The following is a 25,145-nucleotide window of genomic DNA, read 5'->3' as shown; positions in this document are numbered from 1 at the left end:
TATATTAAGATTCTGCAAAGGTCGCCGTCCGGGATAGCCGTAGTAGTAGCGGTGCTGATACATGAATGTCGTCCGCGAAACGTGGAATTAGAGTGGCACAATGTCTAAATCCGAGCGCCAAGATCGATGGCCCGGAACATGATAACGAGAAAGCGTTCTCCCATATATCCTCATTAATCACCACTGCATTTGCATGAAAAATTAATAATTCTGGGTTATAATGTAGCGCGGGCTTTATGCACCTCGAGCGCCACGACTTCGAAACTTCGTTGTTTTCACGCACAACATCACCGTTCGAAATTGTGAAACGAGCTTATTTCCTGCACAAAAGTGAACCGGGCGAAATTCGTCGAACCTCGCCCGCATTGCTTTTTTATTAGGACGAACGCTTGGCGAAACGGTGCTCGTGCCAACAAGTGATTGCAAACTTGGAGTGTTCTTTTAGCGGTAACAGTGTTCCACATAAGGGGACACATCATATATACGCAGTTTTTTATTGTTATATTAAGTATATTTAATCCGACTGAAAGAAGGTCAAAAGGAACGTGTTGCCGTGTCACCGTCTTTTCAGTAGAAATTTAAAAGGGGCTGTAGGGGCGTAAACGTATTTCTTTGGGCCTGTTTCATATCTGAACTTCAGGGCACAGTAGCAAGATGAAATAAACTAACGGCCTATAAAAAAAAAACGAAGATAAAGAAACAAGAGAAGAACGCTACCAGACTTCTCGCTCTCATATAGGCCTCTAGGACTACGAAGTGAAAGCGACATCTGTAGGCGTTTCCTAGCCATCTGTCGGCCTCCTGAGGGAGAGACAGATAGGAGGAAAAGAAAAAGCTAGAAAGTAGGACGATAGTGAATTAGAGACTGTTTACTTGCCATGTGAAGGATGGCAGAAAGCACGTCCACTTTGAAGTCAAAAGTAAACAACCACGCATACAAGTGTCCTAGTAGACCTGCGCTTCCATGGTGTGGATCCATGGTGTGGATCCACGTTTATAGTGACGCAGGCTGTACCTCAGCGATGCCTTGCGTTGTGTGTATGTGTTGTGGAAAGGCGCAGTAAAGAGAAAAAAATATTTCCTTAAAACGATATTTATTCTTCTGTTGCAAAGACGAAGGTGAAAAAGCTGCACGAAGCAACAAGGCAGCACTGCGGCGTTGATGCTGAAACTGTCCGTGGCTTGGAACTGCTGTTATAATATGAATTCCGCATTGAGCACTGTTCGATACGGGCGCAAAGGCGCAAAGGCGATAACGGGACAGGGGCGAGCTGTCGCGATGTGCACCTTGACAAGTGGACGGAGTGAAGGGCGGGAAGCTGCGCGCGTTGTTACGGGCAGCCGTTAGGATCGAGAAATGCCGATCACTCCGCAGCCGAGCCGACCGCCGGCATTGCCCGTAGAGCGACTGTCAGGATGCGTGGTCCGTCCCAGATCATCTTCTCGCTCGTGCACCTGAACAGCGGGGGTAGCGAAAGAAAAAAAGAAAGATGGCGAATGTTAGTTCCAGAAAAAAAAAACAAAACAGATGCAATTTGTTTGCGCTCTGCATGCATAACGCGCTAGACTCGACGAAAGCTGTCGACGAGCTGGCTGTCTCTTGGTAATGCCTACGACCTGCGCTAAAGTGTAAGACCTGCAGACTTTGTGCCAACCTCGGTTACTACAACGATAGCAACGGGCGCACGGTCACGTGACCTTCCCGTGACTGCTCATGTGACCAGATGTCGATTGTATCCACTTTTAATCCGCCAGGGAGGGCTCCGTACGACGGCTTTCGCTGTAAAATGCGAGTCAGATACGTTCCCTCCGAATATGTCTGCTTCAGAATGCATTTCAAAACGGCTACGCCCCGAGCGCCCCGAGCGAGGGAAGGCGGAGAAGACAGGAGCAGAAAGCAGGAGCATTGCTGTGGCAGAGCCTGCCGCTGATGTTACGGGCTGCTTAGCATGAAAATCGCAGCGCCCCCTAAAGGCCGCTTCAAGAAACACGGAATGGTGACAGATGGAGATGAGGACAGAAGAGAAGCTGTAAAGGAGAGCAGAAATGAAGTGCGTCGGATCATTTCGCTGTTACTAGCTTCCTCGTCTGAAATAGCGGCAACATTCGGGTTAGGAGATGCATTCAAGAGGCGAACTGTTTATATAGGTGAACATCTACCATTGAAAGAAAGAAGCCACCGGTAGCAAAAGGGGCGTGCAAAAGGGGCAGTCGTCAAAATAGGAATGCGCGTCGCTCTTGACCACGCTCTGTTTAGGTGCAGATGGCTCGAAATGTCCAGCTAGCCAGCCTACAAGCAGAACAGAAAACTGGGCGAGTTGGTGAAGGTTCAACATTATGTATAGCGCGAAAAACTAAGACAGGGGAAGAAACACGCAAACAAACAGCGCTTGTTTGTTTGCGTGTTTCTTGCCCTGTCTTAGTTTTTCGCGCTATACATAATGTTCAGCCTACAATGCCGCGAATAGTTCCGAACATTGTACTTAAGAGCTGTGGCGCGTCGTCATAGTTCTTCCAGAGCGATCTGCTCGCATATTTAGACCATGAAAATGACCTCTGAGTGCGGTAAGCAAAAGGTGCTAAGTGGGGCGTTACGATGATGAACAAACAAACAAACAAACAAACAAACAAACAAACAAACAAACAAACAAACAAACAAACAAACAAACAAACAAACAAACAATTGAACGAACGAACAGAAGAGCACTGTGCGTCTCCAGGCCTTTCGGGATAGCAGACAACAGGCTGATTACCAATGACACCAAAGGTGTGTTCTCCAACATACCTTAATTAAGTCACGTTGATTGATTAAAATTCGATCCTTCGAGTGTTAGTTCAGGAGACGAATACAAACAAGGGTCTTAGAGTTGCGTGCTTTTGGTTGTGAAGTTGTTCTTCCTATGTGCGCCGCAACTTTGTGCGCGTGTAAACGAATAGGAACAAAGGCTTTCGCGGCAGCAGACAGCTGTCACAACGAAACGCAGCTTGGAATGCATTGACGTCCTTTGTAGTCAGCTGCTGCGGGGTCGAGTTTGGTAAGCCGATGTTGCAGCGAGCAGAGGAAGGTTAATTGATGCTTCTCCACTGTGCCGTTCTCATTGCGCCTGTGTGTGCCTGTGTTGACTATGGCTTAAACGTAGCATTGTTCCCAAGACGACTCTGCTTTGATGAAAGGGCGGCCCTCGGATATTGGAAGTGAGGTTTGTCGGATTTAACTGCAAGAGGTTTCATTCCTTTATACGTGCTTTGAAATGGGTTGGCCGATTGCTCCCTGCTCGTTCAACGAGTGATAGGATGCAGTTTTCTCTGCTATTCTTCGTATTGATTACGGTACATGTTGGTTCAACTTAAAGCTAGGTGACTTTACGCGGTGAAGTAGATATTGGGAAAGATACTGGAGTGAGGAAAAAAATACTGCAAGGGGAAAAGTGAGGGCAGGAACCACCTTCCCCACCCTCAGTCACCTGATCCACTGAAGCGGCTGAGATAAAGTTCTTACCAACTAATCAAGGCAACAGCGTAACCCCCGTGCAACAAGCAGCGGCAGACGCGAGAAATGAGAAGCCAGTTACAACCTGTTTACCGGCGGCCTCTAGTGTCACAGAGTGCAAGACCAAGCTGCACTTGACAGGTGCGTGGGTGATGGCCACCAGGTGATGCCAGTAGGATCCAGACTAAATGTTCGCGACACTACTGCCCCGCGCGATAGATCCAATTTTCTGCTCCCGAAAGTTCATTCTTCGTCCATATTCATGGTCACCGGCAGTATACACCTGCCCTATTACTTGCTTTGCGTGGAATATGAGGGTTAAAGGTCACATGCGTGGTGCGCACAGTCGTCAGAGACAATGGTCTGAGATTCGTCTGACATCTCTAAAAGCGCTTGTGCTATATTAACAAAGGGTAGTGAGTCACACAAGAGCCTTAGCCTGTCTTTCTGGGGGGTCAGCGACCAATTAGCGGTGGACTTGCGGCCACTCTGCATCAGGGCAGGGTCACCCATTGCTCGGCCTACAATGTTCTTCTCCTCGTTCTTGAAGCGCAAGCAGCTCTGTGCAAGCCGCGTTTGAGCTCGAGGCCATCTTCCTGTTTTCGCTTAATCTTCGGCTCTCTTCGTAAACACTGTCCGGCCACGACCGCGAGCGAGGATTACGGCAGGGCGTCCGGCTCAGAGCGCGTCGAGCGGCCGGATAAGGCGATGCAAAATTAGCGCAGCGTCCATGCCCAGATTAGTTGAACGACCGGCCCCGCAAAGACGGCAAATATAATTTATTCCCTCTCCTCATTAAACCATCGAGGTATTAAGGCCGTCTAAAGCGAGGGGGCTTGCGCGTGGGTGGATTACTTTTCAAGCCTCATTAAACTTACTGCGCCCAAGGTTGGAGGCTGGGGCGTGGTACAAAGGGGAAAGGAGGGGTGGAGTCATGTTTCAATTAGCTTTTCGCACGCTACGTCATCGCGCGGGATCGGGTTTGTGTCTCGTGAGCCGGTGTTTGCACGGCTCTTGTACTGCACAGTGCTCTGCAGCGTGGTCAGGCCCCAATACTCATGTCACGCGATAAGTAACGAGCACGCCGAGTTTCCTGAAAAAGAACAGATCATATTTTTTTACCTCCCAGCTACAAGAGCAGCAGAAAGAGAGCGATAGGAGAATGGGAAAGGTCTTTCGACGAGAGCTGGCGATGTCAGCCTTGAAGGCAGCTTAAGTCGCGGCTCCCAGTGGAAGCAATGAAAAATGAAGCGATTATACGACGCAGTAACGGGAGCAGTAGCACGCACGCTTGCAAGCAACGAGCCGAGCGAGAGTTAACGGACGTTTACGAGTTCCGGTCCGTTCGTGCTCTGTCCCGCCAGTTGCTGGCAGCGTTGCCGAAGGTGTGCGGCCTACTGAGACCGTGTCGATTGAGATATCACGCTGGGAAGTGAAGCGACTACAGGTGCCGCATGCTCCACGTTATAACACGCACTTGTACTTCGACTCTCTCGTTGCAAAAGAGCTGGTCATTACATGCAAAGTTCTTTTTTCTTCTAGCGATGTACCGCGATCATGATACTTGAATCTGACGTGCTTACTGGGGACACGTGAACAGATCGAACGCAGCAGATGACAAGCCAGGCGTGAACACTTTCCGATACCCATTCCAGCTCTCGACAGCTTTACATCTCTAGCTTTCTATAGTGCTGCAGGAAACTGTTGAGGTTGGCCGTGAAGCACACGTCCGTTTGGCGCGGATACACGAGAAAAGGATTTGGCTGAATGCGATGCGACGCAAACTGATCGTCCGGAGACCCAGGGCGTCCATACACTTTGACGTGTACGTGAATCGCGGCACAAGCCATCGCTTGGTTTCGGGACGGAGTCACCGCTAAGCCAGCGCGCCGTCCTGGCAATGCTCGCTGCTGGATGTGTTTGTGAGCTCTACAAGCAAGGCACGTGGGCGCATGCAGGCCCGCTCTGTTTTGATGGATAGGCGGGATTGTGGATGCTGTAGACGGGACTATATGCACGTATGCTGTGCGGAATAACCTCCTTTTACTTTTACTTTTTGTATTTTTGCACAGACACGGGGGGCATGAAATGGTGGATTCGGTTTTTCTAAGGTAGTTCCGAAGGGGTGGTATAGAAAGTACTCAAATCTATATCAGTGCTTGGCACTGGGAAGCGGGCGAGAAGTATACAACTTTGCTTTCGGCCGGAACTATATAGGGGCTAGAACTAAATAGGGCTTCCTCATAAAGGGCCAGTTGCAGAACTATGTAGTGTCTATATAGGGGCTAGAAATATACACTACCTTGTAAAAAAGGTGCCATTTAGAGAACTATCTAGGGCCTTGCTCGGGCCCCTTGCATGTTCTCTGAGTCCAAATAAAGCCACGAACTTCCGTAGAGATGGGGACACTACCAAAAACAAGGTGAGCTAATGACAGCATAACAAGTGTGTATAATGTGTTCTACATCTCTGCTGATCCTATAGGGTGTTCGAGTGAGCTGTTTATCGCCACCTAGAAGTTGCAGAGAATTGGCACCTATGACCCTGGTAGCGACAGCGAAGCGATTAAATTCAAAGCGGTATTCTTTCGGTCACTGCAGGCACGTGCAACGGAGAGGCTAGTATTTCAGAAAGATTAGCAATCAGGCCACTAACATATCTTGTTGTAGTTTCAGCACAGTATTTCATATCTGCCCTATGCCCTTTGCCCTTTCTTAATTATTTTCTGTTTGTTACTCACACCAGCCATGAATACCACGCGATAAAGAAAATATCTACCTTTCTGAAACGTGCCTCGCTTTTGAGAGCTGTGTAGTGACACTGGAAGGTTCTCATTGTTGCGACCCTACGTACTAATGATCGTCTGAGTCCTCAGAGTATTTGCGCAAGGTACAATATATCGGGGTAACTCAGAACTTGAGGTGAGCATAATTATAAGGAAATATGCACATCAGATACTGATGCCGAGAAAAAAAGCTTATACTTAAAAATGAACACAATGAGCTTTAGAATACGCCGATAATGCTCTATAGGGCACACAGAAGATGGAGTTGACTGCACATAGACAGTTTTAAACGTGTCATTTATGCTCCTGAGCTGAATCTCGCATTTCTTGCCTTTTCGCTGGTAAATTATGCGTTTGAATATTCATCAAGGTGCATTTAATATTTTTCTATTCGTTTCGTTTTGCTACCTTAAAGACCCCTTCCGGGGTATTACGTAAGGGGTGGGACAGGTGAAGGCAGCAATGACGTGGGGAAGGCCGTTCCAGACTATAGCTGTTCGGGGAAAAAATGAGCCAGCAAACGTAGCGGTTCCAGTGAGCGGACGAGCAACATAAAATGGATGCATAGGGGGGATGATTAAGCGAACTGTGAAATATCTTATGGAACAGGCAAAAGCTAGCTATTTGACGACGAGTGCTTAGGTTCAAGAGTTCGGACTGAAGTTTTAATGCCGTTACTATGGTATTAAAAGAGTAGTCGGAGTGAATGAATCTTACAGCGTGATTTTGTAAAGCTTCAACGGCGTTAACTAGATAAGCTACTACCCTTGAAGCTTTGCAAAATAGCGCTGCAAGATTCAATCACTCCGACTACTCTTCGCTTCGAAGGGCGAAGCTAGAATTCAATGCCTCCTCTTCACTCTGACCATGACATTTCGAATCAGCTGTGGGCTGATGGGAATGTAGCAAAAAAGTAATAACAAAAGCTTGGACCACATTGTTTGATCAAGCTGGACCCTATGATTCTAGCACGGAACTAGTGGCCCTGCACTTAATTTTCTGAGGATTTTTTTTTTCGAAGCTTTAACGTTTTCAGCGTTCGAAGAATTAAGCGAACTACAACGACAGTTGCGAGCGAGGATTAGTGATAGTTAAGAGAGAAAGCAATCAGATAGCTATTTATCGCTTGATTTAACGTTCTGATTCTCAGAAAAAGCCGCGCTGGTGGTTTTGCGGCTAGACATATTTATTTATGCATGCAATTTCGTGATCTTGTACATCGACCCCATGCTCAGTGATATAAATGATTAATAGCCGGAAATATGCAGGTACTTTTCGGCTAACGATTATTGGTGAGCTGCTAACCATAAACTGATATTGCCTGCCAAATGCTAAATCTGAACTGGCAACATATCAAAAGAAATACGCTCATATCTTCGCGTTGCTGGCCAAGGACTGCCAGCCGACATCTTTCGCGAGCTAACATGCCCTAGTCACTGCCAGGAACTTCACGTCGAAGGTGTTGCAGCCACAAGGCGCGGAAAGAACACTAGAGGACGGCAGTATTTTTTCGAGAAGCTGTTGTTGCGTAGCCATGCTAATGCACATAAAACGCCATTTTAGATTCCATAAGGTTTATTTTTTAACTCGTTAACGTGTTACGAAAACTTGAACAAGTGCGCCGAAAAAAAAAAAATGAAGAGGGCTCCAACAAAGATCCGGCTTCTACTGGTAAACCTTGCATAATTGCCTTCCATCGTAGTCAAATCTCTGTCAAAGCACTTAGGTATTACACCGTCTTAAAACATTGTGCAATCAGTCTCGTCTAAGCAGCGTAACTGGCTTTCACGGTGGCTGAGATAGACCTCGGAATTCCACCTTTATTACTAGTATGCCTAGCGTTCCAGGAAACCTTAAGCTTGACGACCACCCTGGGAGAAAAGTAAATACGTAGTTAGCGCTAACCATCAAGCCATAAAAATTCTCAAAGCCATCCGCACAATGTTCGCACTCATGATAACACACTGCACGTAGGTGGCATCTGCCTGCACCGGTTACAGCTGCTTGCGGCCCTATGGCGCTCAAGTCAACGCCGAGAGCGTGCCCAGCGGTCAGGCAAGTAGAACAGGTTAATGAGGTAATGGTCACGTAGCTGTTCCACTGCTTATCTCGAAGCTGATCCTTAAATTTGAGTATGCTTTAGCGGCTACTACGTTTGCTTCGAGTTGAACGCTTCCGACCCATCCTCGACAAGCTCGAGGCTGTGAAGGCCAAGGTTGGCAACACGTGCTGATAATTAATAAAAAGAAAACGACACAAGGTACAAAGATAAGCTGTAGAATCCAGGATGTGATCAGTCGATTGGAAAGCGAGGATCGTTTCTTGCAATGCAAGGTTGTCTACTCGCCGAATTGTAGGGTAATTTACAATCTTAGGGACACTTGTCCTTGCTGGCAGGAGCGCTGCCTCTTGGCGTTCTTGCATTTAGGCAAGCGGAGGAGAGTGGTTTGAAGCTGCTCTTCTAGGTAACGTCGCCAGGGGGGTTTGCCGGTTTCTGTTCCGACGTGGCGCACCAAGTTGTTTTTTCGATGTCGTGGCTATTGATTTCGCAACCTAGGCATAGCGATCACACTTCTAAGCGTCCATACGGTTGCTGAGTCAGTACCTTCTGTTTTTAATCACTATAAAGGAGTGGCGACAGTAAATTTTTCGGAGTAAATTTTTGCGCTGGAATGATGCGTACGACTTTAGCAAACATGGATCTCCACGTGGAATTCGCCAGCGCTATATAAGTCATTTGCAACTTAATTTTTTGCCTCAGCAGTTTCGGTTGTCATTCGATGGTTGCGAAATCGTAAGTGAGCATGAGATCACGTGAGGCAACAAAAACTGTAGTACAACCTCTGCTTTGTTGTTTTATTTCATTCAGACTCTTACGCTAAACTGCCCCACAAGCCGAAATGACAGCAAGTGAACAAAGACCTATAACGTTCCAGTTTTTGTATGCTTCACGTTATCTGGCGCTAGCTTGTGACGCCGCAACTGCCTTTAGACTGTGAAACCGAAGAGGAAGAGAATAGATTCAGTTATAAGTTAGGTACGAGTGTAGGCGAATTTCACTTTGTGATGCGTGTTTACTAATGTCTTACGCATAATTCGCAAGAAAAAATGGATTACGAAAACTTGGCCGTCTCTACACCTGTAATATAGAAGCTTAAAGGGCATTTTAAGCACCTTTCATGGCGTGTTGCCGTGCGGGTTCAAACCACTAACGACGTATGTTGCTAACGTCCGCTCCAGTTGCGTTGGTGAACAAATAAACGTCGCCGTTGGATTCCTTGTACGGATGAAACTGAGAGCCCGTTTTGCGAGCATATCGCATAAAAAGTAGGATAAAAGCTTCCGGTATTTTTGTGTTTCATGGTGAGAAAGAACTGAAAACGATAGCTACACTGCTCCTCCTCCTCCCCCTTTGTACACCTCCTCTCTTTCCATGACCCGCCGCGGTGTCTCAGTGGCTTTGGCAATGTCTCTAGGTCGAATCCCAGCCGCGCTGGCCGCATTTCGACGAAGGCGAAATCGAAAAACGTCCGCATGCTGTACGATGTGATTGCGGACAGAAGAATCCCAAGCGGTCGAAATTAATCCGAAGTCCTTCACTACGGTTTGCCCCTCATAGCACGCATTCAGCCTAGGGACGTTATGTATACCGTACTCTTTCAGAGCCTCCATTCCGACGCGTACGAGACCACCATGCCGCAGGTTCACTTAGGTCACATGATCAGAGATAAAACACTCCCACTGACCTGCAGGCAGTTACGACAGAGCTTTGCTCTCACTGGTTTAGATGGTCACATATTCCCTAAGTGATAAAGTCATACTGACGCTGACCTATCGTTTCAATGACGACTATACTGATTTCTGCCCTGACGCACATATCTTTGCAGAAAGAAATGCCTCACGTTATCGAGTAATTTTATGAGGTCCGCATCAGATGCACACTGTGCACCGGACCTGGCCCCAGAGCTTGCAGCAGTCTAGCAGTCTATATGTGCATACAATACATATATACAGGAGAGGTACATACACACATAATATATAAAGCAGATGTAATTATGCCCACCCTCTACGAAGGGTGCTTCTGAGCACTTTTTGCTTCTAAAACAGATTATAGCGTAAGTTTGAATTGTTCCACTTTGAATTGTTCCGCGCATAGACTGCACTACATTTTCGGTGTAATATACTGGGAAATGCCTTTATTAAACAAATGTCCGGCACAACACGGATAAGCCCACAGGCTAGATGTGATAGCATTGGTTGTACACGATAACCTCCCCCCCTTTCATCATCCCACGTGCACAAAAGTATACATCTTGCGAGGGTCTTGTCTGGTGTAACCAAATTAATGAAGTCGTCACTTTGCGTTGTCTAACATCAGCCTGATGCTGTTGACAGGAGCCGCCAAATTATTTTCTGAAATCCTAAATTTGACTACAGGAAGAGAGTATATATTATTCTATAGTCAGCCGAAAGAAGTCAACGGTATCTTAATCAAACAGAGCATTGCAAAGTATTGTTATATTATGTATTTTGTAGTCATTAAAGTGCGCCACAAATTGAGTAATTATTTAAGCTAGGAAATAATTTAACAAAACAGAATGAATTATCACATACTGCTAGTGTGAGCTGAATCCACATCAACCGCACTTCAGGTATTCTTAATGAGCCCCTTATTTCCTCTATTCACGTGTTCTCCATGAGGAACAGTAATTTTTTCGTTCAACTGAATAGTTCGTAGTATCCGAGAACACAGAGGTAGCAGGGCTAAGCTCACCACGACGGCTCTACCCAGTATGCTCTGCGGGCCGTCCAGGTTGAGGAGACGGTCGTAGAAGCTGAAGAGGGCGATGCCGTTCACGTCGGCCTCGATGTTGCCCAGGTCGCCCACGTGTCTGCACAGACAAACAGAAAGAAGACATAAGAAAAGAGTGAACGAAAAGAAAGTGCAAGGTTTAGCTGAGTTTCTGACGCTTCAATCGGAGCTCTGCCTACTCTGTGGAAGCTAAGCCTACTCTCCGTGAGTAGGCGCCAGGCCACTACGTTTTATAGTTGCCAGTTAAGGCGGCAGGTGTTGTTGCGCGAGACTTGAAAGCACGCCAGTAGAAAATGAACCACGCGGGGTTGAGGTTTCGGCAGTGAAGTGAGTTTTTCTCGGAAGAGAACGCGCAGTGCAGTCATTTCTGCCACCGGAAACGAAATGCGCCGTTTTTCTCTGGAGCGTCTGGGATTTAACCACCCGCATAGCTGTAATATACATCGAGATTAACATACCAGAACGCTCTATCGCGAGTCATGAAAGCGAGTCCTCTCGCAAGAGAGCACTTTGACAAGGAAGCGCTCATAGTTTCATTTCATTTCATTTATTTTACCCTCAGGGCTTTCGCATTACAGAGGGGGCGGGGCAGTGAAAAAAAAAACAATACAAAAACAATACAACAATAGTTTGGTCCCAACAACACGTACGAGTGTGTTAGAAAGTCTGGGCAAAAAAGAAGAAAATAAAACAATGAAACAGCACTACCAATGAATTCCGGGTGGTGAAAAGAGCATTTGCCAGATGCGAAAAAGTACACGCATCACTTTCATTATCTGTGCTTTAGGAAAAACTATACGGTGTTAAAGGGCTAAGTTTGAATAATAACTAGGAGTTATTCAACCCTTCATTAGGAGCGACCTGCATGTGTGTCTCACATGCGTATAAATGGTAAGATAGCACTAGGAATATCAGACGAATTTAATGACATATCAATCTTAACATGTTGCGTCCACTGGTTGCGTACAAAAAAGGGGTACACAGTTGTAGCAATGACTTAGAAAATAGACTTTAAAAGGGCACGTAGCACGTATCCGGACTTAATATTTTGGACGTAAAAGACAATTTGCTTTAGAATTGAAAATGGCCTCAAAAAGTATTTTGAGGCAGTTCAGAGATGAAAAAGGCTCACAAAGTCAACAAGTTCACTTTTCTTCGTCCGCACATTCGGGGCTCGTGGATCTGTGCACCCGCGCTTGTAAAAACATACAAACACCAGGGAGGCCCAGTAGAGACTGATAAAAGCACGCTCATTGATTTGTTTGATAGTTCGGCAGTATTCAGCACGCAGAAGAATGCTACTCAGCAGCACCGTTTTTAATTTGCCAGCACTTGAAGACAATGGGACAACATGGGACCTCCTGCCCTACAAGATGTTGACAGAGCCAAACAGTTTACCTTATGTCATCGACTGGTGCGCCATGGTCGGTATTGGCCGGGTTGTAGTGTGCGGCAGCGCTTTTGCAACCTGCATAGGAGCGAAAGAGTAACAAAATGGAGTAATGCAAGTTTCAACAGCTGTCAGACGAGTGTCATTTTCCCAGCAGTAAAGGGAAGTTGAATACAAAAATTACAGCAGCCATGTCCTCGGCGGGCTTCATGCTTAGGTTTTTCAGAAAAAACGGAACTGTGGTTAAACTGACTAATGCTAGTGCGCAGAAACCATTGAGTTTGGAAAACGCGAAAGCGTCAGGTTGTTGCTGCTAGCGCTGCTAGCGCTGCTGTAGTTGCGCGGGCATTGGCAACTTGTTTGCTCAAAACGTTTGCTTGCCCTTTCTTTCACTAAGCGAAGCGCCTGTTTCTATTCGAGCGAGCTGACTGCTCTTCTTGCCGGGAGCTGTAATTTGATTTGCTGTCGCGTTTTCAGCGGACGCCGACAAAAACTGCACAGTTTATTCGTCGTGTGCGCTAGTTTCGCGAGGGGGCGCACAATTCCTGTGTGTGCGTGCGTGTGTTTGTGTGTGTGTTTGTGTGTGTGTGTGTGTTTGTGTGTGTGTGTTTTTGTGTGTGTGCGTGTGTGTGTGTGTTTGTGCGTTTGTGTGTGTGTGTGTGTTTGTGTGTGTGCGTGCGTGTTTGTGTGTGTGTTTGTGTTTGTGTGTGCGTGTGTGTTTGTGTGTGTTTGTGTGTGTGTGTGTTTTTGTGTGTGTGCGTGTGTGTGTGTGTGTTTGTGTGTGTGCGTCCGTGTGTGTGTGTTTGTGTGTGCGTGCGTGTGTGTGTTTGTGTGTGTGTGTGTGTGTGTGTTTGTGCGTTTGTGTGTGTTTGTGTGTGTGTGCGTGTGTGTTTGTGTGTGTGTTTGTGTTTGTGTGTTTGTGCGTGTGTGTTTGTGCGTGTGTGTGTTTGTGTTTGTGCGTGTGTGCATGCGTGCGTGTGTGTGTGTGTGTTTGTGTGTGTTTGTGTTTGTGCGTGTGTGCATGCGTGCGTGTGTGTTTGTGTTTGTGTGTGTGCGTGTTTGTGTGTGTGTTTGTGTGTGTTTTACCGGTTTCTCACAATGCCAGCGGGTGCCAGAGCTTATGAGCAGCAAGAAACACGGAGTGTGGATGCGCGAAAATGAGGTTTATAGAGTCATGAACCAATGAATACGTGGGTTGTGACAGACGCCGTAGGAAAGGCTTAAGTTTGCCCTCCAGATTTTTTTTTTGTTATGTAGTTAACCGCTATAATACGTAGTTTTTGCACGTTAGGGCTATACAAATGGACAATGAATAAGTTCAGTGTTGTGTTCTAACCCCAAACTACGTTTCGGTCAGCACAAATACTACAGATGAGAAATACTACGAGCCTTGTAGGAACCACCACATGCAGCTCCACTTGGAAGCATGAAGCTCGCACTTTTTTCCAGCGTTAGCCAGCAGAACTGCGTGAACTTTAAAGAAGCGGCGTTCCCAAAGATATTGATTCAGTGAGACAGCTCAAGTACGCTTGAATCGTGAAAGCGACGGCATATATTCTATACATCGCAATGCGTGAAGCGAAATCCACTTTCTGTTCACCTTCAATTTCGCTGAAAGCTGTCACCAAGAAAGCGTGACTGTTTGAGACGAACTTTGCACGTTTACTCGTTTTTCTGTGTAAGTTACGGAGCGGTAAAGCCTGCTCGTTAGCGACTAACTTGGCATGGTCGGGGGTGGTATGGGCAGCTTGGGGGGGCCTTGCCTTTAATATCAAACTGCGCTAACGTATAGGGCCAAATAAGAAAGATGATTAATAGCCAGAAAAGTAGGTCTGTGTGTAAAGAATCAGGAACCTTCGCTACGGTTGGCACTAACAAGAGACAAAGAGGAAGGCAGTGCCGGCAAAAACTGCAGAAATGAGAAAGTGGTGGGGCTCACTGCAGTCGTATACAACGCAGATCGAAGTGGCAGGTGCTCCTTAAAGGAGGCCCTCCAGCCTCTTTTTATACTTGACGTCAACGGATTTCGATGACTTCGCGGTTACTCCAATTAAGGCGTGATTATTCCCCTTTCATCTACCATCCTCTGCAATGTAATCCTATAGCAGGTCCAAGGGGATTAACTGCGGCTTCAAGAGAATCGATCGATGCAATTGGCCTAAAGGCATCCTTTGAAGGTCGTCTGCCGCTTCGTTCTTGAGTTGTATCCGACTGTAGAGTACGAGGAATTTGCTATTTTCATTTGTAGGCCATCGCGATGAGAAAACACATTTTAAAATGCTCTTAGTCATGAGTTTGCTGCAACTCGTAAGTGCGCATTCCGTGTATTACTCGAAAGTATGCGGACAGTTCGCACGCAATACACCCATATATCCATTCTTGGGCGAAAATGCCACATGTGGACTTGTACAGAGATATGACATGTGGTCATATAGGAAACTGGGCAGGTAAAACGGTCTGGTTTGGTTTAGGCGGGTCTAACGTACCAAAACGACTCAGGCTATGAGAGAAGCCGTACTGAAGGGCTCCCGAAATTTCGACCACCTGGGGTTCTTTAACGTGCACCACCATCGCACCGCCATCGCACTTTACACGGGGCTCTAGATTTTCGCCTCCATCAAAATTTGACCGCCGCGGCCGGGATCGAACCCGCGTCTTACCGGTTAGCAGCCGAGCGCCATAACCACTGAGCCACCACGGCGGTATACAGATATAAGGCACCTGTGGCCTTATTGGCGTAACTCTGTATGTACAGTCTTTGTCAAAAGTTTAGAGCCCAGGGGGTTTGCTTCTAAGCCTCGCAGTGGGACTCCTGTAACATTCGTGGTAGTCCTGCCCATTGGAGGAGGCAGGACCAGAAATCTTCTTACTTTCAGCAAATTTGTAGCGCTGGCGATGCATTACGAACCAGACAGTGCACTTCAGAAGCAAACCCCCTGGGCTGCAAACTTTTGACCAAGGCTGTACGTACATGGGTGGTTATAATCACAGTGCAGGCATATAAGGGCCATACATGGACATATCTGTGCAATTTCTTGTTCAACCACATTAGGCTATACACCGTAAATGACAGATGCCTACATAAATATACTTTGTGATACACGAACGCCATCACCACACGAAGGCGAGACATACGGCTGTGGGCAACGTGAAGCTATAGCAACAAAGGCGACGACCAGTATCCTGAGCTAAAGCCACAGGGCCCCTGTTATTCAAGCCCTTGTGCACCGCTTCTGCTATGTGCCAACGCCTGGATATCTCTTTTTATTGGCGTGTGAATTTAACTGTGCTACTCGTTCCCGCCTTTGTGCTACTTACTGTCTTTTGTTATACAAGCGAATATGATCGAGTAGCGCCTCTTAAAGCCTTCAGGTCGTTCATGGTCACGCTAGCGGTACCACATCTTAAGTGTAACGTAACTGCCACTGCCGACTGCATTGAAAGAGCCTTGCGAACTGCACAATACGCAGTTTGTAGCCGACGTTGTGGCGGAGTGATTATAAAGAGTCAAAGATGTATGTGGCCGCTTTCAATCTTTACAGGAGCTCGTCCAAGCCGACGGCTAATTACTCTAGGCTGGGAAGACTGCAAATGTTGCTTCCTCCAGAGCCCAAGGTAGTCTAAGGCACAGGGCAGCCTGAACGCTGTTTTGTTGTGACCATACAAAGCAAGGGACAATTTTTATTACACTCTTTTGTCACTTATTTAAGTTCATTCCTTATTCCGTGCTGGAACTGACGCATCTACGTCGGCTATGCAAACGCCGATGTACCATCGTGTGTAAAGAGTGGCGCAGACAATGTTAAAGACGAAATTCAAAAAGAAAATTCCTCACCTAGCACCATGTTTTATACTCCACTACGTGAATTTGTTCTACTCTCAAAACAGCGAAAAATGCAAAACGATAGATAATTCAAATGAAATTTAAGCGCACACGAAAAACGCACACAAGAGGAGATACACACAGGACACGCGCTTGTCCTGTGTGTATCTCCTCTTGTGTGCGTTTTTCGTGCGCGCTTAAATTTCATTTCATTTATAGCTATGCACCATCTAGCCCAAACTGAAGTTTTGTTAGATAGATAATTCGGTGAACAAGGTTAGCGTTGTGTCGATTATTCTCGTAGCTCTCAAGCGCCTCTTTCAGCTTATCCTCATTACTGCGTCTCGCTGCTTGCTAGCAGTGGAGTGGATTAAGCCACGACCGCCAGGTGACGGCTCCTGCAGGTGCGCTGCTCTCACGCGCTCTTGAGCCGACCACACAGGTTCCAAAGCAGCCGCCTCGGGTTCGTCGTTTAATCTCTTCTACAGGGAAAAAAGCTGCGAGCGTCTATTGCCTAACGCGTATAGATGTAGGCCGAGACACTGCCGCCGTCAGCCTCTCTACTGCACGGCGCGGTGTACACAAGGCCAGAGGTCGAGATAAATTACGAGAGAAAAAAAAAAAACTAAATAAAATGAGAGACAGACAGGCGCGGAGGGCGCGCAGCACTTACCCTCGCTGAGGTCGCCGAACTTGTGCACATGGAAGCCGTGCCTGCCGGGGTTCAGTCCGGTCACGTTGCCATGCACCTGGACCTGCGCGAAGGGATTCTGCGCGCGCGCGTGCGTTTTGAGCACTGTATGCAAAGCAGCTCGCTCGGCGAGAACTACCGCACGCCCCGAGCAGCGGGAGCAAGAGAGCGCACAAAAGCGGCGACGGCGGCGACGGAGGAGCGCAGTCGGTGTTGCATGGAGGGAAACAAGTATGCGATACTTTCTACCTTGCCCTGCACGTGACGGCCATCTCGGATGAGGACGCGTGGTGGGGTGGGAGGGGGAGGAAAGTTGGATGTTTGAATTGGTATTGTACATTTCCATTCAACTGACTCTTGGATGTACCGAATTCCTCTATTTTTACGTTTTTGTTACTCGCAAAGTGCGCAAGTTTCGATGGTGGCGCCGGACGAGCGAAACGCTTCTTTCGGACCGTGCTCGCGGCGAGTTGGCCTTTGAACTTTCTACCGATGCTCTTTATGCGAACTCGTCACTGTTTACGTTCCTTTTGGAAGGCCGGTACCGCGAATATCTAACAGTGGAGCATTGCAAGAGCGGCTTTTTTTTCTTAATTTCTTAGTTTGTTACACAATTTATGTGCCGGACAAGAAAAGTCTCTGGCGTCACGTCTCTGGCACCACAAGAAAAAAAAAAAAAGAAATGTAATCCTGGCGCTGCAAGTTACCAAAAGGTTTTGCAAAATGAATTCATGCTTTGTAACTCAGCGGGCAACAAAATTTTCAGAGATCATGCTTCTGGCAGGTCACGTGCATTTAAATAGTAATGCTACAGTATGCCTATTTAACGCCAGTTTAACTTTGGCTCATAAAAGCAGCACAACCTTAATCTTAACCATAACCTTAGTTGAAAGCTATAGCTTATGGCGGCCAGTAAGCATATGCTTTTGTGCGGAAGAAACAACCAATATGTAGCCAACTGAGCCATTGAATAAATAATGCTGCGAATGCTGCTTGCCTTAGAGGCCCTGTCGCGGCGTGCCAATGACATTGCACCCTGTATGAATAGCTGAGCCGGCAGCCTTAGTTATTGAGAGGCGTGTAGCCCACCGCAAGTAATAACCATATCAGTTTTTAGAATTTAGAAAACGCGGTTACCCTCGGCGCTGTGGCCTAATACATTTTGGCTACTTCGACGAGTTCTGTGCACTGGAAAGGTTGCTTCGTCTGCAAGCTTCCCGAAAGCGCGTGTATTTTGGCGTGATGTAGGCAAAAGTTGTTTGGCCACAGTGCCGAGGGCAAACGCGTTTTTTAAATTCTAAAAACTGATATGGATATATTTACGGTGGGCTACACGCCTCTCATTAGTTAAGGAGTCTAATAGTAACTGTTAAAAAATTAACAACTTAGTGTTAGTTAGCCAACCTGCTAATTAGCACGTCTTAGCTATACTCTAAAGTATTACATCGCTAGCTAAGCTATGCTGACAAAAAGAGCTCTTCTTACTCAAAAAGCCTAATTTTAAGAACACCGCGCACTCCTCACTGCTTTGCGTAAGGAGAAACTAACGTGTCGAACTATTCCTGAGACATCAACTTGACGGGTGTGCCAAGACGCCCAGTCCACAAAAGTAAACTGCGCGCAAGTACAACATCAAAACTCCCTCCACTAGTCTCACAATCCTTCGTGCATCGTAGTAATGCTTCTGATATGCTACACGCTGGCAGGATAAGCCGTTATAAACGTTCTGCTCTTAAGTTTTCTTTGAGCGATTATTAATTGCGCAGTTTAAACGCTCGAGCACTTAGCTTTATTTTTAGAACACCACAGGCGCGTAGACGTCGCTGTTGTCTACCTAGAGATCTCTTTGTCATATAGAAGGCGGTTGTCATTACAGCTACAAGGAAGAACCGGAGGAGAACTCGTTTCTAGAGCGTACTACACCGAGAGCGTTAGAGAGAAGGCCGCCGAGTCGTATTGATGATCTAACGACGCCAACAAACCTTCGTCCCGCTCGCGCCTGTTGCCGCCTCGACCAGAGCACGTGCCAAAAAGTGCCTACCACAGGCGCATCGCGTATACGCGAGCGGAGTGCTTCACGGCTCGCGCACATTCGCAAGGTCATTCCTCCAAGGCCATCTTCGAGTGTATACACAGATGGCCGAGCGGTAGTTTTTTTTTCCCCATCTCTGCGGCTGAGCCGCTACCCTGCCATGTCGAGGCGAGAGTCGAGACGTAATTTTAGACTGCTACAATTGCGGTTGGCGAACAGTAGTAGTTTTTGTTCCTTTCTATCTCTTGCACGAAATAGGTTAACTGAGCGCTTTTATTGCATGTTTGTCAAAAGGACCTTAAAGTTCGCAGAAAATGTGCGAAGCTCTATGTGTAAACACAGAAACCGGTTCGTCTATAACATGCGCAAACACCCCTGCTAAGAGCGTGGCTACGGCGTTATATTTTCATCAGTATCCAACCGGGGTACTTGCACTCATCAGACGTGTCCTCGTGGTTTTTTGTCATGCACCCGAGGAGCCACTTAGCCTTACTACGTAGCGAGCTATATATATATCAGGTAAAGTCACCAGAAATGGAAAAACATGACAGGATTTAATTCACGACGTTTCGGCTGGAGGACCAGTCTTTTTCGAGTGTACTACATCATTCGAAGCACGCAGCTTTTAAAGCACGCTCGATGTAGAGGTATAGCGTGAAACAAATGCAAACAAGGGGCGGGGGGGGGGGGGGGGGGGGGGTGAGGCTATATATATAAGTTAAAAGGTGCGGAGGTATTCGATCTGCATATGAACGTCACCTTTACCTTTTAGTCGCAATCGGGCGCTTGCATGGTCCAAAGCGAGAGCCCTATGAGCACGTTGAGCGCGATTTCTGTGTTTTTTGAGCTTCCCTTCAATGACATGAAGCAGTGTGGGCAGATATAAAATAAATAAAAATAATATTGCCAATTCCCAACCCCGCCTAAGGTACAGCGGACTAACGACACTCTGATGTCGCTTAAAAGTGCACCTCGTATCTCGATCTGAGGACAAGCGCCACAGGGAGCGTGAACACGCTTTTTGCTTTTGACGTTGCGCCTAAGTGACCCTCTTTTGACGCAACAAACGAGCGCCTTTGCTAGGAAAGGCTTTACATTGCGCCATCATTACCGACATGAACGCCAGAGAATGGTCGATAAACTAACTTTGCAACTATGGTTCAGTGCACATATTTTCAGCCGACGGAGGTCGCGGTAATCTGTTAGGTGGTGTCTCGCCTTTGTTCTGCTTAATAGCCGGATGCAGGCGGGGGCATCTGTAATAAGCGGCACAATACCTTAATACCGGGCAATGAGAGCATTTAATCATATCGATGTAATGTAACTTCAAAGGCACACATGAAATTCCAGCCATAACTAGGGACTTCAAGCGTAACAGCCAGCGTCTGATATTGTTTTCGATATAGTTCCAAAACGCTTTCCTCCGAAAGCGCCTTTTATCTCGGGACTCGTTTGCGTTAAGAAGGCGCGTTCATTCACTGACCCCTTAACTCGCGAAAAGCAGTATTGAAGCTCTTTGGGAATTATGAGAAGTCAAGTGAGTAACATTGCGATTAACGGAATGGCGTGAAGCTAAAGTAAAACTGAAGCTTAATGGTCTGATAACGTTCTAGCTAAAATTAACGTTCGGGAAGGGTGTAATGTTGCTTGCAAAAAAAGAAAAACACATGCCGGCAGATTTTTAGTCAGGCATAGTGGGTACAGAGGGAAGGGAGAAAGAGAGAGAGAGACCACATGACAAAAAAAAAAAAAAAGGGTCGTGTTGTCTGCCAGGTCCCGGTACGGATTGCTAGCTTACGAATGAAGGGGAAACAGAGCGCATATAGAGCATATATCGCGCACACAAAAAGGTCGCATACACACAGGCTGTGTATTTGCGTGAGCTTTTCCTCGCTCCCCTTGTTTACCCTTTTATCGCTTCTTTCATGGCGGGGTTCATGCGTTCACCTACGGGGAGAAGTTGCTGCTCCTTAGCTTTCCTCATAGCCTCCCTCTCCGCAAAAGGGAAGGGAAACAGTCGAAGACTGGTGAGTTTCGTGGAGGGAAGATGTCGTAGTTTCCTTGGATATGGTAGACCGGCACTGGTGCAAGATGGAAGTAATGAGTAATTACTCCCTTATTACAAATCTACTCCACCTTGCGGGATTCCCCTAAAACATTTGACTAAGATAGAAGTATAATTGGAGAACACAAGATGCGGTTTTTGCGCTGCAGTAGGCTTGACCTGGTTTACGATGATAATGACAACTAATAACGTGGTGTGATTCAGGTCCCGAGTTTTATGAAAACAACAAGAACTACGGCGCCTTTGTAGTGTCGACCCGCAGTTTCATGATTCGCTGGCTATAAAAGGGCGAACAGAAGACGGAGATGAGCACTGGTGTTGTTTCGTGTACCTGTCTACGTGTGAATATGGTCCTTAAATCTGTTTTATTTTCTATAGGATACGCTGTTGTTCTCCCTTAAATCAAGGATAAAAGCGCTTATCTCAAGACATTGTCCTCTTCCCATGAGAAGACTGAGAGCATGAAAATAACGATGTTGAACTCCTCTGCGTTATTTTTGTCGAAATCTGTGGTTCATGCATGGCTGACCAGCGACCGCGCTTCGACAGACACACCGTGTCGAAGGTTCGAGTCGCATGGAATGACACCTAACATTGTGCGATCACACAACTGAGCCTATGAAGAGAGTGACACCATGTCGGCTGTCGCGTTCCCTTCCGTCGTTTGAGGTCTGAGTGTTCGTGTCTTTACGTTCTCACTCGTTCCCAACTCTTTACTCCCGAAGTTCCGTTATGTTATCGTCGTCGTGTTTTCTTTCCTGTGCTCCCGTCAGTTTATCTCTGATCCTGTGTTTCTGACCGTGTGTTCCCGTTCCTCCCTTTTGGGTTGCTGATCTTCTCCGCTTGCAGGTAAGCCTTCGCTTGGTGCATTTTCAAAACGACTGTACAGTCCTATGTTGCTCGTGGGAAAATTGACACCCTGAGGTTTCAAAGCCTAAAGTGTGGCGCAAAGAGCGTTCAGAAATTTAGCTATTTGTAACGCGCATGTAAGAGACAGGTACCCTAACATGTGTGCTAACATGATTGGCAACCGCACATACCTCCAAGTGATATGGAGTAATTTACTGCCAGGAGCAGTTTATTACAAATTTCGCGTTGCGCAAATGACTGGCGCCCTTCATCGAAATTTAAGCATCCGGTCAATGCATGAACGCTGCTGTGTCTCCTCCAGCTACAATATCACTGCGGCGACGTGCATTTCGGGGTCATAAGAACTTTGAAATGTTAGTGACATAGCGTTCGGGATTTCCACGGTGCATTTCGAGCACCTTACTGTACTGAGATTTTCAATCAGGGGTGGCCTCTTTAAGACAGTTATTCAAGACTTCCTAGCACTGTTAACTGCGTAAGGGTACAAGTTACGTTCGCAGCAAGTACAATAAGCGAGCATATTGCTTGCGGTTAGGGAAGCAAATAACTTGTGCTAGTGATTACGGAACTAAATCTAACTTGTTTCACCAAGGCGTATGTTTGATCTCTCTACCGGTTCGACTTATCTACAGAAAAATGGGCAAGACTTTCCTGATTTCTCTCCGTGGCAGAGGGGCTCCACACAGTAATCTATCTTTTAAGTTTTGCGGTTTTTTGTTTTGGGTAGCAGGCATTGGGGCATGACCACGACACGGCGAGGCCATGACAGAGCTCTAAGAGCTAGCCGCTTGCAGAACGTGTGATGCACACCACTTATTCATTTTCTGAGGACACGACGCATCGGGAAGGCCAGGGTTTGCCATTAAAAATGAAGTGACCAGCTGTTCTCTACTGCAGCTAACTGCAACGGAGGGACGTCTGATCGCTCAAGCGAAACGAAACTAGCACAGTTGCGCAAAACACGGCCGCGCTGCCTCGTCTGTGGAACGCGTGAAGGAAACCAGGACAAAAAGAAGGTGCGCATCGTTACAACATCTCACAATCTTAAACAGCGCGAACGCTGTACACGAAAGAATAAGCAGGGGCGGATTTACAGGAGGTGGTCATGTTTTCACAGTGCATTTCTGCACCTCCTTCTAAAAAAAAAAAAAAATCATGGTTTTGTCATCGAAAATTTTTCGCTGAGGGCGAGGCTGGAAAAGGAAGGGAGGGCATCCTACCGCCTAAATTCGTTTCTGAGATCAGATCAAGAGAACAGCCTAGAGTATATGCACTGACCAAAGCCAGCCGCCTTATCAGCGGAGGCTCTTTTTGTAAGAAAGCAAAAACCAGACACGTCTGTCGGCTTCGCTAATACGCAACGCCCTCTGCAGATCAAAGAACTGGTTGCTAGTCAGTGCTTTGGTAATCCTTTCGTCACACCGTGTCGTCACCATCGTCATTACCCAGCTTGAATCCACTGCAGGGCAAAAGCCTCTGCTTGAATTAATTAGCCTGCAGACTTGCGTCTACTCCAGCCACCCTAAACTCCAACTTCCCAACAACATCAGTCATCACTTTTACAGCGCCTCCGCCGCAATCCACCACTGTACTTTTCCCTTGGCGTCCCCTCAGAAATTCCAGCAGGTGAATATCTCTCCACTTTGCGCACTACGCGTTCCCCTTGGTTATCCAGCGCACTGCGTTTTGACATCCTCAAATCGCAAGTAGACCACCTAACCGCATGCAAGGGTCACAACAGCGCACATACAATGTTTGCTTACCTCCTTGATGAACTGGACGGTCCCCCTGATGGTACCCGACGTGAGCACCGCGATGGCCCTCAGCACTGGCGGGTCCTGGGTGATGAACTGGGCGTGATAACCGCTCGCGGCCAACGCCGAGAGCACCACCAAGATCGAAGGAAGCGGCAGGAAATGCGAACGCATGGCGCGAGTTGAAACTGCCGCGGCGTTTGTCGTGTGCGCGGGAGGTGCGCGCGAGAGGAACTTTCAACGTCTCCCGTGGGCGACTGGTCAACAATGCGGGCCACGAGTGTAAGTGAGAGCGCGCGAGCGGCGGCCCAATACCTGTTTGGAGGCGCCGCGGCAGCGCTGTCGCCGCCCCGTCGACTGGGTCGAGTGTCTGGCGGCTATCTTGCTTCAGCCGTCTCGGATTGCGGCTTGTCGCGTGTGCGCGTCGCTTCGCTGGGCGGGCGGCCGCGACTTCATCGCTCGCCACACGCGTTTGAGGGCGTTCGTGCCAGGTGCATCCCGTGATGCCGACCTGTACGTCCCGTCCGTAGCAGAAAACCAAGGGCCACCATTAGAGTATGCCTCCGTCTAAGAGGGCTCGAGGCATTGATCCTTTTCTGAGCAACAGATGGTACGTCTACACTCAGGATGTCTTCGTCTTTCAAGCGTGGCGACAGGAAACGGCGAGTAGAGGTTTTGGCGCGCGCTCCACAGACAGCAGTTGCAAGTTTGCGTCGCAGTTTTCGGGGAAAATAACTGCGTCGAGATGCCCTAGAGAGGCGCAGAAGCCGATGGGGTTATCTTGCTGAACGAGCAAGAGTGAACAAATGGGTCCAAGTGAAGGCGCTTTTTTTGTGTGTGGTCATTTGTACAGCTGACTAGCCATGCCGCCCCCTTATGTGAAAGATGGAAATGATGCAGCAAGAAATGAAAGATAGGATAAAAGAAATAAACACAGGAAACACAGGACGCAAGAACGAATTAAACATTGAGAAATTAAGAAAATAGAAAGAAAGAAGTAAAGAAAAGAAGAAGGAAAGAAAGCAAGGAAGAAGGAAAGAGAGGGAGAAAGAAAGATACAAAAAAGGAAAGAAAGAGATTACTTGGAGAGCAAGGGGAGAAACGCGTAAGAGAGACAAACCGAAATAAATGATATGCTGCCGGCGACGTGGGTTCCACAAGGGAAGAACAACAGAAGCAAAGCTGCGTGACTAGCCTGCCGTCCTGTGTAACCATTCTTTAGTGTGGGGGCGACCTTGAGTCGCAACCTTGTCTTGTTCTTTCAAATCATCCCCGAGCCACTCGCCGTCTGCATACGTCCGCACAAAGGGAAGGCGGTGCTGTTTTTCCAACTTCGTTTAATTGCTCTTTACTAGAGAGCAATTTCGCTAACGTGGGGTACCGTTGCTTCCTAAGTGCCGTTGACAATTAAATCTCTCTGTCTTATTGTCTG

The 25,145-nt window shown here is 47.3% G+C and overlaps 1 protein-coding gene across 1 annotated transcript; it reads right to left on the bottom strand.

The window, feature by feature from the left end:
• Window positions 1–1,077: 1,077 nt before the first annotated feature.
• LOC149359033 (superoxide dismutase [Cu-Zn]-like) lies at window positions 1,078–24,314 on the bottom strand. Its single transcript, XM_089571203.1, has 5 exons — window positions 23,723–24,314; window positions 16,975–17,071; window positions 12,487–12,556; window positions 11,050–11,167; window positions 1,078–1,455 (listed from the first exon to the last, which is right to left on the bottom strand). Exons 1-5 carry the CDS (start codon window positions 23,885–23,887, stop codon window positions 1,345–1,347), a joined length of 561 nt encoding a protein of 186 aa, XP_089427329.1. The 5' UTR covers window positions 23,888–24,314; the 3' UTR covers window positions 1,078–1,344.
• Between the last annotated feature and the right edge of the window lie 831 nt (window positions 24,315–25,145).

The sequence above is a fragment of the Amblyomma mixtum genome, chromosome 2 (assembly GCF_055824585.1).
Source record: "Amblyomma mixtum isolate Tamu chromosome 2, ASM5582458v1, whole genome shotgun sequence".
Classification (NCBI taxonomy): Eukaryota; Metazoa; Arthropoda; class Arachnida; order Ixodida; family Ixodidae; genus Amblyomma; species Amblyomma mixtum.
This window is presented reverse-complemented; position numbering and strand designations above follow the sequence as displayed.